Source organism: Phacochoerus africanus, chromosome 16 (assembly GCF_016906955.1).
Source record: "Phacochoerus africanus isolate WHEZ1 chromosome 16, ROS_Pafr_v1, whole genome shotgun sequence".
Classification (NCBI taxonomy): domain Eukaryota; kingdom Metazoa; phylum Chordata; class Mammalia; order Artiodactyla; family Suidae; genus Phacochoerus; species Phacochoerus africanus.
This window is the reverse complement of record NC_062559.1, coordinates 16,906,704-16,922,768: the sequence shown is the minus strand read 5'-3', so window position 1 is coordinate 16,922,768 and position 16,065 is coordinate 16,906,704. Positions and strand designations below refer to the sequence as shown.

General features: G+C 54.9%; 1 protein-coding gene across 1 annotated transcript in view; it reads right to left on the bottom strand.

Moving 5' to 3' along the window:
* The window catches only part of PLXNA4 (plexin A4), a 458,094-nt gene that overhangs the window by 27,446 nt on the left and 414,583 nt on the right, over positions 1–16,065 (bottom strand). The window contains exons 22-25 of the mRNA XM_047763901.1: positions 13,860–14,128; positions 11,028–11,094; positions 10,564–10,710; positions 5,675–5,834 (exon numbers count right to left, since the gene is read on the bottom strand). Of these exons, the coding sequence (XP_047619857.1) occupies positions 5,675–5,834; positions 10,564–10,710; positions 11,028–11,094; positions 13,860–14,128 (643 nt within the window). The remainder of the gene's footprint in view (positions 1–5,674; positions 5,835–10,563; positions 10,711–11,027; positions 11,095–13,859; positions 14,129–16,065) is intronic.

Sequence of the window (16,065 nt, the reverse complement as noted above, 5' to 3'; positions counted from 1 at the left end):
AACAAAAAAACCAGAATAATTTATTGTGAGTAAGGGCTAAAATAGAACATAATTGAATTAGGAAATGAGGTATTTAAAAGAACATTCCTAAGTTGAACCGTGCTGTCTGCTTTTAAGGCGTGAGGTCTTTGCAAACTGTAAAGAGCTGTGAACCAGCTGGCTGTTGCTCTTGGGGCCAGTCTGGAGAGCTGAAGGAAAAAGCAGACGGTGTTCTGCTGTTTGATTTAAGAAAGGTGAGCTAGCGCTTAGTGGATACTCTTGAATATGGACCCCGGAGGCTCCGGTGGCGCTCCAGGGCTGTGTGCTGTGTCAAAGAGGAGTTTAAGAGGCAGGGGCCTGGGCAGTGGGAAGGAGGGAAGGTGACCCAGGTATTCATGTATGCAAGGCACCTGGGGGAAATTGCTGGCTCTGACCTCTCCGCAGCTCCGCCCTGTGCCCTGCTCCAGGCTCCAAGTACAAAGGACAGACACACTCACAATCCAATTTGTTACACTTCCACCTTCCAGGGAGAGAAGGAGGTGGAATAAGAAAGAAAAAAAAATCCCATTATCTTTATCTGTCCTTCCCATCAGGTGCAGCGGAAAATGCAAACGGGGGCGACAGCCGCTGTGAACTCTTTATATTTCACTCAGAAGATAGTGTATCTTTTTATTGCATACAGGAATTACTTATTTGAAAAAATATACCCTTTCGGACAGAAAGGATGGCGGACTTCCAGGGCTATTGATGGGGCATTTGCATTAAACCAGAGGAATCTCTGGAGGTCGTGGACTGCGGAGGCGGCTGTGCCAGAAAGAAATGGGTGTTCTCGCCACCTCCCTGCTGTGTGACCAGGGCCCAGGCTCTGTGCCTCTCTGAGCTGCGGTCTCCTTCTGTGCAGTGAAACAGAAGGGATTCAGCTATATTTCCTCTGGGGAGTAAAGAGCACAGGCAAATAGTCCTTTGACTCAGAAAGAAAAGTGTTCAGGAGCTCCCACTGTGGTGCCACAGGATTGGTGGCCTCTTAGGAGTGCTGGGATGCAGGTTTGATCCCCAGCCTGGCACAGTGGGTTAAGGATCTGGTATGGCTGCAGCTGTGGTTCAGATCTGATCCCTGGCCCGGGAGCTCCATACGCCGCAGGGCAGCCAAAAATGAAAAACTAAAAATACAGAACTGTTCAACCTTCTGCTACTGCACAAAGAAAGGAGGGACGCCGAGTCACGTTGGTCCCCCTGAGCCTGGCAGAGAGAGCGCCCTGAAGCAGGCTCTTATGATCTGTTGAAGTGTGGTGGTGCAAGGGGGTACCTATCCCCAGTACCTGTGGGTGGAAAGGGACATCAACTTGGCAAGGACAGCCTTGCATGTAGCAAGAATGGGGAGCCCCTGGCACTGCGCTTCAAAAGTTCCCAAGGCCCACCTGTCCCGGCACAGTCCCCAACTCCCGCCTGGGGTATTATCCTCTCTTCCCTAGATTCCAACAGATGGCAATAAAGGCAGGTTCTGGATCCCTCACTGTGGCTCTTGAAATGTTAATTTTATGTGTCAACGTGTCCGGGCCACAGCGCTGTGTCAAACGTTATTCTGCATGCTTCTGTGGGAGTTGTTTTTGGAGGAGATTAATGCTTAAATTGGTGGGCTTTGAGTTAAGCAAACGGCCCTCCGTAATGTAGGTGGGCCTCGTCTCATTAGGTGAAGGCCCGAAGAGAACAAAAGATTGATCTCCCCTGAGCAAGAGGGAATTCTTCAACATGGCTCTTCCCTGGGACTCCAACCTACTGGCCTAGCCTAGAGATTTTGGACCTGCCAGCCTCCATGCTAGACAATGAACGTTTGTGTCCCTCCCAAAATGCATATGTTGAATCCTAGCCCCCACTGTAATGGCATTTGGAGGTGGCCTTTGGGTGGTAATTAGGTCATGAGGGTGGAGCCCTCATGAATGGGATTAGTGCCCTTATAAAAAGGGCCCCAGGGAGCTCCCTTGCCCTCTTTTCTGCCATAGGAGTTCCCAGCAGGAGGACGGCCATCTAAGAACCAGGAAGTGGGCTCTTACCTGGCACTGAATCTGCGACACCTTGACCTTGGACTTCTCAGCCTCCAGAACTGGGAGAAATTAGTTTCTGTTGTTTATAAGCCGACCAGCCTCTGTTATGCAAGCCCAGACAGATTCCCCCTACTCCACTGTTAACGAAGTCCTCCGTGAATCCATAAGCCAATTCCTTCAAATACATCTTCTCTACATAAACATATCCTATGGTTCTGTTTCTCTGGAGAACCCTGAATAATACAGCTCCCCATCCTGGTTCCTTAATGCCCGGAACGGCTGGCAAAGGGGGGCGGGGGACAGTTCAGTCTGAGGAGCAATGAACAGAAGTGTCGGGAATGAGGGGCTGGGCCAGGCCGGGTGCTTCAGGGATGGTGAAAGCAGGAGGAGGGGGTCGGGGCTGGGTTTACTTGGGGCAATTACAGGGGTGGCTTAAAATGTCTTTGCTTCCTACTGAGCTGACCTGGGACAGACATCCCTGCCTTGTCAAGGGCTGGGCATCAGGAGGGGGTAGGCAGTCTTTGCCCAGGGCCCTCAGCTATGGGGGAGAGGAAGTGGAGGGGGATGCCTGGCTGTCTCGCCTCTCTCCAACACACGTGGCTTAGGTCTTGCCCTTGCCTATGAGTGAAGTGTCCCTTTGGCATGGATTAATTTTTGATAATAATCACACCTGGGGCTAGTAAACTGCTTTCAGGCTTTCAAAGCACTTCCACTCACACGACGGCAAGAACGCCTTGTCTCCCCCTGGGGGCCACGTGGCTGGGGTGAATCAGTCCTGAGGAAGAAGCGTTTGGGTGTCTGAGGAAGTCCCTTTTGCCTTGCTACGCAATCCGACGTGGGTAGAAAGAAGACCAGAGCTGTGGGGGACTCTAGACTTGATAGAAAGAAGGAAATTCCTCAGAAGAGCACCCAGCATGGGAGGCCTTGGTGGTGAGAAGTCCAGTACCATCCCCTTCCCCAGGGGGACGGACCCGAGGCTCAAACCTCCTCCTTTCTGTGGCTTCTCCCTTTTATCCTCCCTGCAAAGGTAGACTCTTTGCTCTCCTGGGACCTGGCTAGCCATGTGGCACTGGAGAGCAGCCCCTTCTAGGAAGCAGGAAGCCTTCCCCAGGGGTCTAAGGAGCCTCCAGCTTGAGAGAGTGGCAACTCTGGGGCGGGTCCTGGTTGCTGCACAGCCCTTAAGCTCCCTTCGCTTGTGGTGGATGCCCGAAGTGGCCCTGGTGTCTTTGGAGGCCACTGCCCCCTCCATGCCAGCTGCTTGACTTCCCTCCATTAATGATCTGCGTTGCTGGGCTCGCACCCAGCAAACGTGCAAAAGTTAAAAAGCAGCCTCTTCCCCTCCCAAGCTCGGGTGTGTGGACTCCAGGTGGGAGGGCTGGTCCTGAGCAGCACCCACCAGCCATGACATGGTCTCTCTCCCGCAGGGGAGGTCACCCCATTCCCAACCACCAGAAGCACACGCCTCTACAGGCATGTGCACCCATGAGCTCGTCCCGTGTTCTGCGTTCTGATACAACCCTTCCAAACTTCCCTTTCTGCATGAAGATACAGGTTCTTTTTTCCTTCTTCCTCTTCTTTTTAGGGCTGCACCTGCAGCATATGGAAGTTCCCAGGCTAGGGTAGGAGTCGAATCAGAGCTACAGCTGCCAGCCTATGCCATAGCCACAGCCACAGCAACCCGGGACCCCAGCGACCTACACCACAGCAATGCCAGATCCTTAACCCACTAAGCGATGCCAGGAATCAAACCCACACCCTCATAGATACCAGTCAGATTCGTTTCTGCTGTACCACAGGGGAGCTCCCAAGATACAGGTTTTATGAGAGCTTCTTCTCTTGGGCCTGCCAGCCCGGGGCTCTCTTCCCACCCATTTTGCAGATAAAGACTTTGAGAAGCCAAGGGTGGAGCCTGCATGATTCCCACAGATGAAAGAAAGGCACAGTGAGTGGTAGCTGGTTATCCTTGTGAACCCAGCTCTCCCTGGGAGACCCTCTAGGGAGGAGCCCACTTACTTACTTGGGGTAGGGAACCCAGGGGTCTCCCTTCCCTGGAGCCGTTTTCTCTCCCACTGGTTCTGTGTCAGACTCCCTCCCTTCACCAGTCGGTGGGATCACTCTTCCTGGCAGCAGAATCACCCACTTGCACACATGGACGCCCACTCTGACTCAAGGGTCCAGTGCCCGGGACACACGTGGACATACTCACCCAGAACCCCCCACCCTGCAGACTCTCACACATGTTTCTTCCTTGTCCCACAAATGACACACCCAGCGACACCTCCAAAGCCAAGGGGAGCACATGCTTGCCCCCCTCCCCCAGTTCCACCCCCGGGCCACAGAGCTCCAGGCACGGGGCCAAACACATCCTGCCAAGAGACAACCAAGAGGCAATGGGGCAAAGGGAAGCAGTAAGAATTCAGGGGAGTGAGCAGAACTTCTGATCCTGACTGAGTCTCTGGGCATTAGGCTTTGGGAGGAGGTGGGGCGAGGCAGTGGGAGAGGATGAAAAATCCCTGTGGATTTTAGAACACAGCAGAGATGCCATTTGTCTTGGTTGGCTTAGCTGAAGCCAGCTTAGAGGCCAGATGGAGGGATTAGGGGCCTCTGCAGGTCCTCCCACCTCTATGTCACCACGCATCTCCAGAGCCAACCACATACACACCTAAACACCTTTCCCTCCATGCCCAGGATCAACAAAAAGACATCTACCAGTACCATCTCCATAATTAGTAGTAGCAGCAGCCAGTACTTACTGAGTATGTACTATGGGCCCTCAGTGCATTTAAGGCTTTTACACGCATCATCTCATTTCACTCGTACAATGGGGCAGGCACTGTTGTTTACCTGTTTTATTTTATTTCTCTCTCCCCCACTGGGCCACCCGGGAACTCCCTAGCTCCATTTCATCGGCAAGGCAACAAAGGCGAGAAAGGGTAAGTAACCAGAGACCAAGGTCACACGGCTAGGACCTGCTGCCACGAGGACTCCAACCCAGGCATGTCTGACAACGATCCATGATGCCACCCGGCCTCTCTTCAGCCCTGGCCTTTTTGGAGCCTCGGGCTCCCCACTAGGATGTCCCCAGGACGATATCTTATGAAACACGCAGGCGGCCATCCCTGGATCTCGATACAGCTGGCCCTAGGTGGCATGCCCTTGCTTATATAGGCTATGCGATCTATTCGTGGAACATTGAAATGAAATGTCATCCTGCTTCCCAGTAGGCTGTCATATCTCATTTTTCTCTCTTCTTTCTCTCCACCCTCCATCACTGCCCCAGATCCCTCTGGCCTTCGGTAGTCAGCAGAAATTACAAGCACAGAACACAGGCAAAAGGAAGGGCCTGGGGGCACAAGGAAGGTGGTGGCAAGACCTCGGGCCACACAGATTCAGACGAAATCCCCCTCGCTGCAGATGGGACACCTCTATTCCTACCCCTCGGCTACTCAAGAGACCCCAGAGGCAATCAGATCACCAGCAGGCCATGTCCCCTCTCTGCTTATCACTCACGAAGTGCCCATGAAGGCATGCGCCCCCTCCCCGGGCTCCCGGGGGGCTGTGCAGGTCTGCCCCCTGCCTCCTGGCTCCCGTGGTTGGAAAGAGGGGCTTCTGACCCACCACAGGAGAGCCCTCTGGCTGGGCAGCCTACTCACCCAGGTCCATGTCTGCAGCCTTGGGCCGGTGGGAGCAGGGCACGTTCTTGAAGATGGCGTCCAGAATCTTCTCTTTGACCTGAGTGATGGTGTCGCAGTTGAGGATCTTCACTGGGACCTCAGGGCTGTTGGCACTGTCTGGGCTGACACAACTCAGGACCTGGGCGAGCGGGGAGGGGAGGTGAGTGCGGGGCACAGTGTGGAGAGCCCAGGGACCACCGGCAGCATCCCGGGGTCCCATCCTGACCCGCTCTGCCTCTGCTGCTTGGACCGCAGAGGGACGGGGTGACCCCAGCCTGGCCGTGTCCCCGCCAAGCCCTCTGCCCTTCCTGTCCCCACAAGCAGCAGGAAGGTGCCTTGGCTTCAGCATCACTGCAGCAGGAGAAGCTGTGCATTTAATGCCTCTTCAGAATAGACTCCATTAGGATCCTGGCATTTCAAAGGGAAGTATGTCCTAGGGGGGGAGGTGGGCAGGGGCAGTCTGGCTGAGAATGGACACTACGGCACGCCCCACCCCCCACACTGGGCACCCTCTCAGCAGCACAGCCTCACCCGCCTCTAAGACCGCCCCCCCCCATCCCTGTGCATCGGTCTGTCTTTCTCGTCACTCTGTCTCATACACACAGCCACATGGGAATCTGGCTCCTTTCTCCAAAGGTTTCCTATACTTCAATTTCTGTGAGGCTTCTGGGCTGATCTGAGATTGGAGAATCTGTGAGAAGCTTCCTACGCGTGTGCTTTTTTCTTGCTTGTTTGTTTAAGGGCTGCACTCCGAGGCATATGGACGTTCCTGTGGCAACACCAGATCCTTAACCCACTGTGAGGGCTGGGGATTGCACCTGAGGCCTCCACAGCGACATGAACTGCTGCAGTTAGATTCTTAACCCACTGCACCACAGTGGGAACTACTAACGGGTTCTTTAAAAATAAAAAGGTGCCCTTTAAAAATTGCAGGTTCAGGCCATTTAAAGCCCTTCCTGGCTTCCAACCAGATATCTGGGTTTTGTGGATAGAGGCCACTGGCTCAGGACCCGCACTTCTTGTTTTGGAATGAGTCGGATAAGACTCTGCTTCAAGCCCCAAACTATATTTTTTCTTTTAAAAAGTTCAGGGCTGTTTCTAAAAGCTTGTCTTCTCTTGCTGTTCTCCGTGTGGGCTCTCTCTATGTGGATGAGACCATGGCATCCTTGAGTGGACCAGAGTGGGTCGGGGTGGGTGCTGTGGGTCACAGGTGCTGCCAAGGGAGCATGGCATCCTGGGCTCCTGAGGCCTCCATCTGACCCCACTGCCCGAGCCTTCAGTGCGCTTTCTTCTGGGGACTGTCACTGCACAGGCCACCCCCCGCCAACCACTTCCCAACGGCACGTCTGGTCTGCAGATTCAGACCACGGGCTTCCTTCCACCCCCACCTCCTCCTGCTCCATGTGGTGACAATCAGAACGTGGGCCCCTGGAAGCCTGCCTTTCATTAGCGACCAGACGGCTGTGAGCTCACACGAGAACATGCTTCTTTCATTAAGAAGAAAATCTCCTAAATCTATAAAACCAAACTCTCAGCCTCACAACGTCCTAAACTGAAAACAATGGTGGGGCCAACTCTGGCCCACGTGTCCCCCCCCACAGGCCCTCCCCCAGCCACTCCCTTCCAAGAGCCTTCGGGGACCCCCTCCCCGGCCCCTTGGTGGCCAAGCACAGCCTGGGGCTCTGTGCCACTCTGCGCTGCCCTGCTGTCCGACGCTCTGGGGCAGTGGCGGCGAGGAGACTCAGCCTCCCCCAGGCAGCATCAATCACAGCATCCTGTGGGCTGAGAGACCATGAGGCAGAAGCTCCCCTGAGTTCAGCCCCCCCCCCCCGCCCCCCAGTTCTGCTTGCTCCATGAGAACAGCTTTGCGGGGTGCTGCAGGACATCCAGAGAAGTGGCAGTGGCCCCGCTGAGGGACAAGGTTCCCTGGACACTGCCCAAGCCACCCCTCCACCCAGAAGTGCCCTTCCTCAGCCAGCCCCAGGCCCATGCCCCTGGGTCATTTCAGAGCCAACTGCCTGGCGTTTGTTCTGCCAGGTTCATGCTTCTCAAGCTTTCACATGAACAGAATCTAACAAAACTAAAATGCGGATTCTGACTCAGGAGGTCCAGGATGGGACCTGAGAGTCTGCATTCAGGCAGGCTCCCCCGTTATGCATTGGCCACTCCTAGCGGCAGGGCCCCAGGCCACACCAGTCCAAGTTCACTCACCACAGAGGAGGTACATCTGACTGATGCTGGCCGAGCCTCTGGGCACCTGCCTCACGCTTTGTGGTCACCCTTCCTGCCCAGCACAAGGTCACCAGCAGTTAGCCGGAGCGCCCTGGGCTCCTCCAGCCAGTGCCCAATTCCATGCCGCCCTGTCTTTGATCTGATCCCTTCACCTTGAAGTGTCCCTTCAGCCAGGTCTGCTGCCAACACGTGTCTTCCTCGCCCCTCCTCACCAACCACCACAGAAACGGCCCTGCAGCCATTTCTTCTCTGGGCAGGACGACTGCGACTCCTTCCCCCTTTCCTCCCGGCGCACCTCTTCCCCAAGTGTTTGCACCTCAAAGGACACTCTTCCCTGATCCACTCCAATTTCCTCACAGTCTCTTGAAGTCAAGTCATCTGCAACCAGGCTGGGGGTGCTAACAATAGTTTGGCCTCTGGAATAAAGGATGCTGTAATTTAGGGACAGAGCGTTATTATAACTCACTGTGTTGGATTCGATATTGGGGAGCCACTGATGAGACAGGAAAGAAAGCGAGCGGAGAGGGAGAGACCAGGCAGGAGACAGGATGGCAGTTCTAGCTCATTAAGAAATCTATTCAGGTCTCTATTTTTGGAAGAGCTTTTTTCCCCCCCTTTCCCATTTTAATCAGAGCCTCTGACTCTCTCCCCTGGAGCCGACCCCGACTGCAAGGAAGCCCGGCCTGCACTCACACGCTGCTGCCTGGAAGCCTCGTTAACTGAGCCGATCTGCTGAGATGCCTACCGGGACTCCTGGGGCCCTTGGAGGATGGAGTGGGACAGGTGCGTCACGGTCGCATCCCCCCAGCCAGCAGGACTGGCTTTGTTAAGAGTGGCAGGGATGTCTCCCCAGCTGGCCTCAGGGTCTGGGATCCATCCTCGGCTCAAAACTCCTGCTCGGGCTGATGGGATTAGGATGGCAGAGCAGAAGGATGAAGCTCGCCTTCTCTCATAAAAGCAAGAAAATTACAACCAACTGCTGAACAATCTTCAACCAAATAGACTGCAAACTATCAAAAAAGATATCCTACTCCAGAAGACAAAGAGGAGGCCACATCAAGATGAAATTGGCTAGACTTGGGAAGAGGGTAAAAATGGAGAAATGACAAGCTAGCAAAAGGTATTGTATTAATATCCCCTTCTTTATTAAATCATCTCGCTCACTTAAAAAAAAAATCTTTATTAACTGAAACATCTTCTGTGGGTATTGTTTCCTTAATGCAAATTCCTTGAGAAAAGCCACCTTATAAAAGTAAAAACCAGATTTTTTTTTTTTTTTTGGTCTTTTAGCTGTTTCTTGGGCCGCTCCCGCGGCATATGGAGGTTCCCAGGCTAGGGGTCGAATTGGAGCTGTAACCACCGGCCTACGCCAGAGCCACAGCAACGTGGGATCCGAGCCGCGTCTGCAACCTACACCACAGCTCACGGCAACGCCGGATCGTTAACCAAGGGCAGGGACCGAACCCGCAACCTCATGGTTCCTAGTCAGATTCGTTAACCACTGCGCCACGACAGGAACTCCTAAAACCAGATTTTATGTTAAAAAAAAAAAAAAAGGCTCCTGCCCGGCTCTGCTGCGCCTCGGCTTGCCACGTCCCTCCCCTCGCAATAAGCGCGTTTGAAATCCCATCTATCCTCAGCCCTCTTTATTGCTTTCGCTGACCTCCTGCCTCCATTCTTGGCTCCACCCATGCACCACCCCCAAGACTGATCTTTTACCGTATTTTCTCATTCCTTTCTTCTACCTCCTCTCCCTCCTTCCTGTAAAAGGTCTGGTGGGAGATCACAACTCTCTCCCAAAAAAAGCCCCAGGGTGAGCTCCCTGACCCGGAGTCATGGTGGGCACCGCTAGACAGTCACGGCGGAAAAGAAGAGGCAGCGCCCAGGTGAGCCAGCCTCAGGGAGCACTAATCCCACTCCCATCTTCTGGACCACTTTGGGCAGTACACACGGTCATCATCCCTATTTTTTTCAGGTTAAGAACCCCCAGACTCAGAGAGTTTAAGAGACCCGCCCCAAGTCCCCCCCGCTGTTGGGAGTCAGGGCTCCACTCTGGTCCACCTGCTTCCAGCCTTGTGATCTTAAAGACTGAGCTTTGCTGCCTCCCAGGATGACTTTCTAGCAGGAAAGAGAGTCTGGCCCTGACCGAGGGGACCCTCTTGTTTACTGGACAAACATCTCCAACCGCCAGGCGGCCCTTGCTCCCCATCCTACAGCCAGGGTCATGCAGCTGCGGGCATCAGGACCACGAACAACTCTTTCTGGCCGCCCCTCTTTCGTGGTCTGCCCACTACCTGCTTGTGACCCTTCAGCAAAGTGTGGGTGTTGAGAAGGAGTTCATTCTCTGGGGTCAGTCTGCCAGCAGCTGGCAAGGGGTTAGCACCCCACAACCTGGTGCCCTGGCCTGGAGCCACATTTGCATCTGTTGCTGTTGCTCAGCCACTGGTCCCCAAACCCAGATGCCCTGGTGTCATGGTGCAGAGGAAGTCAGGGTGACCGGCACAGGAGCAACCTGGAGTAGGGACTTGGAGAGGTGGTTTGTCAGCATTGCCCCCCTCTGCTCAGCTGGGAAGGGGCTGCACAGGACCAGAGTCCACCCACCAGAGCCATGAGGACGAGCACGGAGGTTGGCTTACCAGGGTTTTGTAGTCGATCTGCTGGCGGATGAGCTTGTCCTCGCTCAGGGAGTAGCGGGCCTCTCCTGTGATGGCATCGATGGGCCCCTTCTCCATCTGCTGCTTGATGGCACAGAACAGGGAGAAGAGAGGCTCCCCCGCACACTCCTGCATGCAGAGAAGCACCATGTGGGACCGACTCTGGACCACAGGGGTGCGGAGCTTCCCGCTGCCTGTCTCTCAAACGGCAGCTTACTGCTCCTCTGTTTAAAGTCTCCTCTCCTACTCCCATCCTGCTCTTTTCCCGCCACCATTCTAGAGGCCCCGGAGCTCTGGCTTCATCATCCCTGCCCCTCCCGCCCCTGCCCTGTCCCACGCCCACTCCACCCTGCTCTCCCTGCAGCCCCATCCGGAGACAGATGTCAGTCTTTGAAGGTTCACGCCCAGGCTGGGGGGACACAGGGGTGCACTGCACGCAGGTGTACCTTGAGGAACTTGTAGAGCAGGAAAGTGAACCAATTGGTCAACATCTTCTCAGCCACCGACTCAGTCCTGGCACCAGTCACGGGGGACCCAGCAGAGCAAGACAAAGACAGAGGTAGCCGGTCAGACCTCCAGGGCTGGGAGGGCAGGGTGTCTGGCTGCTTAAAGCACTCACGCCAGATTTTGAGACCCTAAGAGACAGGTGAGTTCTGGGGACTCCGAGACATGCCATAATGATGAGACAATCTGTGCCTACCAAGCTGGGAGAGGACCTTCTGGGCGCCAGCTCCCGGCTGAGTTTCTATGAGAATGTGTTAGAGCATCACCGTCCAATGGTCCGAGTCCAACAGGCCTTCTGTGCTGTCCGATATGGGAGCCAACGGCCGTGGTGCCCACTGAGCACTGCAAACGCGGGTGGCTAGTATGTCTGAGGAGCTGAATTTTTTCTTTTATTTAACTTAGATTCAAATAGAGCTGAATTTTTTATTTTATTTAACTCAGATTCAACTAGTCACATGTGACTCATAGCTATCACATTGGATAGTGTAGCCTTGGAGAACCGCACAGGATAGGTTTTCCTTGGAGATAAAGAAAGAAAAGGGGGAAGAAAAATCTAGGCGATACTAACTTGGCAGGGAATAGGCAAGAAGGTGGCTGGGGAAGTGGAGCATGGAAAAAGGCCAGACAGACTAGAGAGAGCACATCCCTTAAGCTAAAGACTCTCAGGGAGGGTAGCAACACAGAGCTGGATACCCAGCTCATTCCGACAGACGCCCAAATTGTTATTTATTTATTTATTTTTAGGGCTGCGCCTGTGGCACATGGGCGTTCCCTGGTCAGGATCGAATCAGAGCTGAAGCCACAGGCCAACGCCACAGCCACAGCCACACACGACCTGAGCCGCATCTGTGACCTACGCTGCAGCTCGTGGCAACACCAGCTCCTTACCCCACTGAGTGAGGCCAGGGATCGAACCTGCATCCTCAGGGACACTGTGTTCTTAACCCACTGAGCTACAACAGGAGCTGCAAATTGTCCTTCATTCAAAAGGCTTCCATGTACTTTTGAACTTCCCCTGAGAACCTTCTTAGTGCTTTATCTACAATGCCAGGAAGTTCACTCTTGAGTCTAATTTGCATCTTTCATGCTGCTACCCAAACCCATTTATTCGTTTCCTTTGAAAGTGAAGACACTGCAGCAGGGCTGCCAGGCAAAGGACACCTTTGGTTGGATCTATTTAGGGAAAAACGGCATTCAAACTTGCAGTAAATGTGTGACCAGCTCCAGAGAGACAGCGGCCCATCCAGGTATGTTTGGATAGAGTTGAAAGCGGCAGTTGCCAGAAGATACTAATAACTGAAATCCCAAGGCAGCTGGGCAGCTGCCAGCACAAAATGAAGCTGAGAAGAGAAAAGAGGGAAGACTATTGAAAGGAGCGGGGGCAGCCAAGGGCAAGAAGAAGAAGAGACAGAGGAGAGCAGAGGGAGAGAGGCCCCTGGGAGAGAGGGCGTGGAAGACGGGAGACACGGATTCTGAGCGAGACCACGCCGGGACTGGTCAGTGGGAGCTCTGGCAGGCGGTGGCAACCCTAGAGTTATGCCAGTGGGGAACCGTGTGGGGGAAGTAAAATAAACATCAGAATGATGTACCTTGCTGTACCCAGAGTGATACGATTGCTCCTCTATGGAGCAACCTTTTGCTGCGGTGCAGCCGAAAGCCCACTGCACCAAGAAGACACCTGAAGTAAACCAAATCCATCCCCCGGACCACACGGGAGGCCCTGCCTCAGACCCAGCGACCAGAGATGGAAAGCAGGGGACAGGCAGAGGCAGCCAGCAAATGAGACGGCCCAGGCAGAAGGCTGGAAGTAATGGCCTGATGGGAGCGTTTTCCAGCTTCATCTACATGAAGGCTCAAGACAGTGGAATAACAGCCTGGAGGGGAAACAGCCTTCACATGCGTGGACAGTTGGAATGGCAGCAGAGAGAGAGGCAGAGCGTCTCCGCTTCCGACAAGGCATATGGTTACGTCTTCACTTGTGACCAGGCAGGTGTCAACAGTGTTGAGAACGGAGCATCTCACAGTGTGGAGAGCTGGACCCTGGACCCGGGCAGCACCCATAGCGAGCGCCAGGACATACCGGCTGTGTTGCATCAGGCAAGTCACCACTCATGACCTCTAATTCAAACACACTCTGCACCCGGGCTTCTCAAACTCTCATGCACATTCGGATCTCCCAGATTTCTCACTAAAATGCTGGTTCTGACCCAGTCGGTGTGGGGTGGGACCTGAGAGTCCGCATTTCTAACAAGCTCCCGGGTGATGCTTCTGCTGTTGATCGTGAACAGCAGTGAGGGTTGTCAGGGGCTAAAGGTTCCCATCTCGAGACGGTGAGGTGGATTCCCAGAGAGGCCCTGCAGTATCTCTCCTAACTCAAGTTCTGACTTAGGTAAGGCCTGGGGATGGAAAAAAATGACCTCTCAAGAGTCCACAAGAGAAGACCTCCGGTAGAGAGGGTTCAAATCAGGGGAGCGTAAGGGTGGAGGGAGGAGAATGGAGAGCCGACACGGGGCCGAGAAAACCACCGGGTGAGCAGATGTAGTGTGGTGAGTGACAGGCACCAGCACGACGGAGAGGTTCTTTTAAGAGGGCGTGGGATGCACCTGAGCTTCTGGCCAGGTCAGGGCCTAACCTCGGGGGCCTAGGCTGCTCTGGGGAGCTCCACCCTGGTCTCCCTGGGGGCGGGAGGGCCAGGTGGGTACCCTGGGCTGGATGGGGTCTGTGTGGCCTGAGCTGCCCGCACACACCCCCCCCGCCCCGGGCCGCGTCCCTACCTCCTGAGCAGCAGTTTGGGGTGGTTCTTGCTCTCCAGGTTCTTGTCGATGAGGTCGGCCAGCAGCTGCTTCAGCACGTCGGTGGCGTACTCCAGCTTGCTCTGCAGCACCGTCATGATGAGCGAGGCCACGTTGCCGCGGTCGCGCATGGAGAAGCTGCGCTGAGACTCCAGCGTGCGGATGAAGGAGAGCAGAAACACCTTGTTGTTGATGAGCTGGGCGAAGAGCTTCAGGCCTTTCTCCACGCGTTCCTGCCGGTAGCCCGGCACCTGAGCAGGAGACCCGGGGTGGGGGGGGGGGGCGGGCGTCTTGACAGTGGCCCGTGAGAGGCGAGGCTGGCGTGGGCTGCGCTCGCTGCTGACCCTCCCACTCCCCCACCATCCGCCGCCTGGCTAATGCCATCAAGCCCTTATCGAGAGCCAGGCCCCACGCTTGGTGTCCACCTTCGGCAGGTCCCTGCCTCTAGGGTCAGGGAGAACGTCACTGTGAGTGCGGAGCTGAGGAGGGGCCCGGCAGACACCATCACAGCCACAGGTAGGGGACTCCGGGACCTCAGGGCTGCTGGGGGTGACAGCAAGGCCGGGGGATCACCAAACCCGGGCCTCCGATCAACCTCATGCTGACCCGTCTCTGGCTCTGGGGACCCTGCTGGCAGAGCAGTGGTCTCGGCCTTGGGACTTCTGGGCCCCTGTGGCCTCTGACACTCCCACACCATGTAACCTTGGACCGGTCCTTGACTTCTCTGCGGGCCCAAGTTCATTCACCTCAAAAAAGGGAACGCTTAAATCCAAGAGTCTCTCAGACGCTCCCTAACTCTAGCATCTGATGTTTTCTCAGGGACTTCTTCTGAGACCCTGTACCACGCGGGGCCGGAGGAGGAAGAGGGTTTTATCTTCCTGCCTGCGTCTCTGTTCATCAGGAGACTCGTGCAAGGTACAGGGGTGTACCATCCACTCAGCAAACGGGAGCAGGGGAACGAGCTAAGCACGGCCGCTGCATCTCTGAGCTGCATGAGGATGGCACAGCGGCACCTTGCATCCTGTCCCAAACCTTGCCACTCACAGTAACAGGGGTGAATCTTGCAAACATATTGAAAGAAAAGAAGGTATGAAAGAGCATACTGTATTATACCATTTCAATTAAGACTAAAAAAACAATTAGGGAATTTCCCTGGTGGTCTCGCAGTTAGGGATCCAGCAGGGTCACTGCTGCGGCTCTGGTTCGACTCCTGGCCTGGGAACTTCTGCATGCTATGGGAGAGGCCATAAAAAACAACCCACAAACAAACAGAAAAGAATTCATGATGGCAGAAAAAGGATGTTCTGGAGGGTGGCTGTGACTGGAACGGGGGCCAAGGGGAAGTGTGGAGGCTGGTTCTGCTTCTCAGTCGGGTGCTGGCTTGACAGCTGTGTTCACTCGGGCAAAATGCTCCGAGTGGTGTCCTGATGCGCTGTGTGTTGCTCTGTCTGTGAACTTCCATTAAAACACAAAGTTCACTGATAACATGCAGCACAGCCTCTGCCCTGGCTGGGGGCAAGGACCTCTGTGAACACAGAGCAGGGCATGTGGCGTGGAGTGGAGTGGGAGGGAGCAGGCACAGCCAGAGGAGGTGCGCTGGAAGCTCATCTCTAGGAATGTGTCTCCCCCCCCTCCTCCCCCGCTCCCCGCCCAGCGTGGGGAGGGCAGAGGTGCCAGGTCCTTGGCAAGGAGTGTCATGTACGGAGCAGTAAAGAGACTTGCATTAACTCCATCACAGTCATTTATGAGCTGCAGGACCTTAAGGGCCTAGTTTCTCCATCAAAGACATGAAGGTACGGCAGCTCATACACTTACAGACCTTACTCTAAGCCAAGCACGGCTGCGTGTGCTTTAGAAACACTGACCCGGGTAATCCACACAACAGCCTAGGAGGTACGTGCCATTAGCACCCAGGGCCCCAGGAGGAGAAGGACCTTTCCCTAGATCCCAAGGCTGAGAAGTGTCAGAGCCAGACCTTGAACCCCGGGAGCCAGCATGTTTCCCGCCCCTTCCTGAGCACAGAACCGGACGTGTGAAAAGCCTCAGCATGGTCGCAATCCAGTTACGGAACCGCAGCCGTTTCATCCTGCTTCACCCTGGCGATTTTAAACTGGGGAAGACGGAGGCGGCCAGAGGAACCCTGTTTGCCCTGGTTGCTGGGAACTTTATGCCACTTCTTTACGTCCCC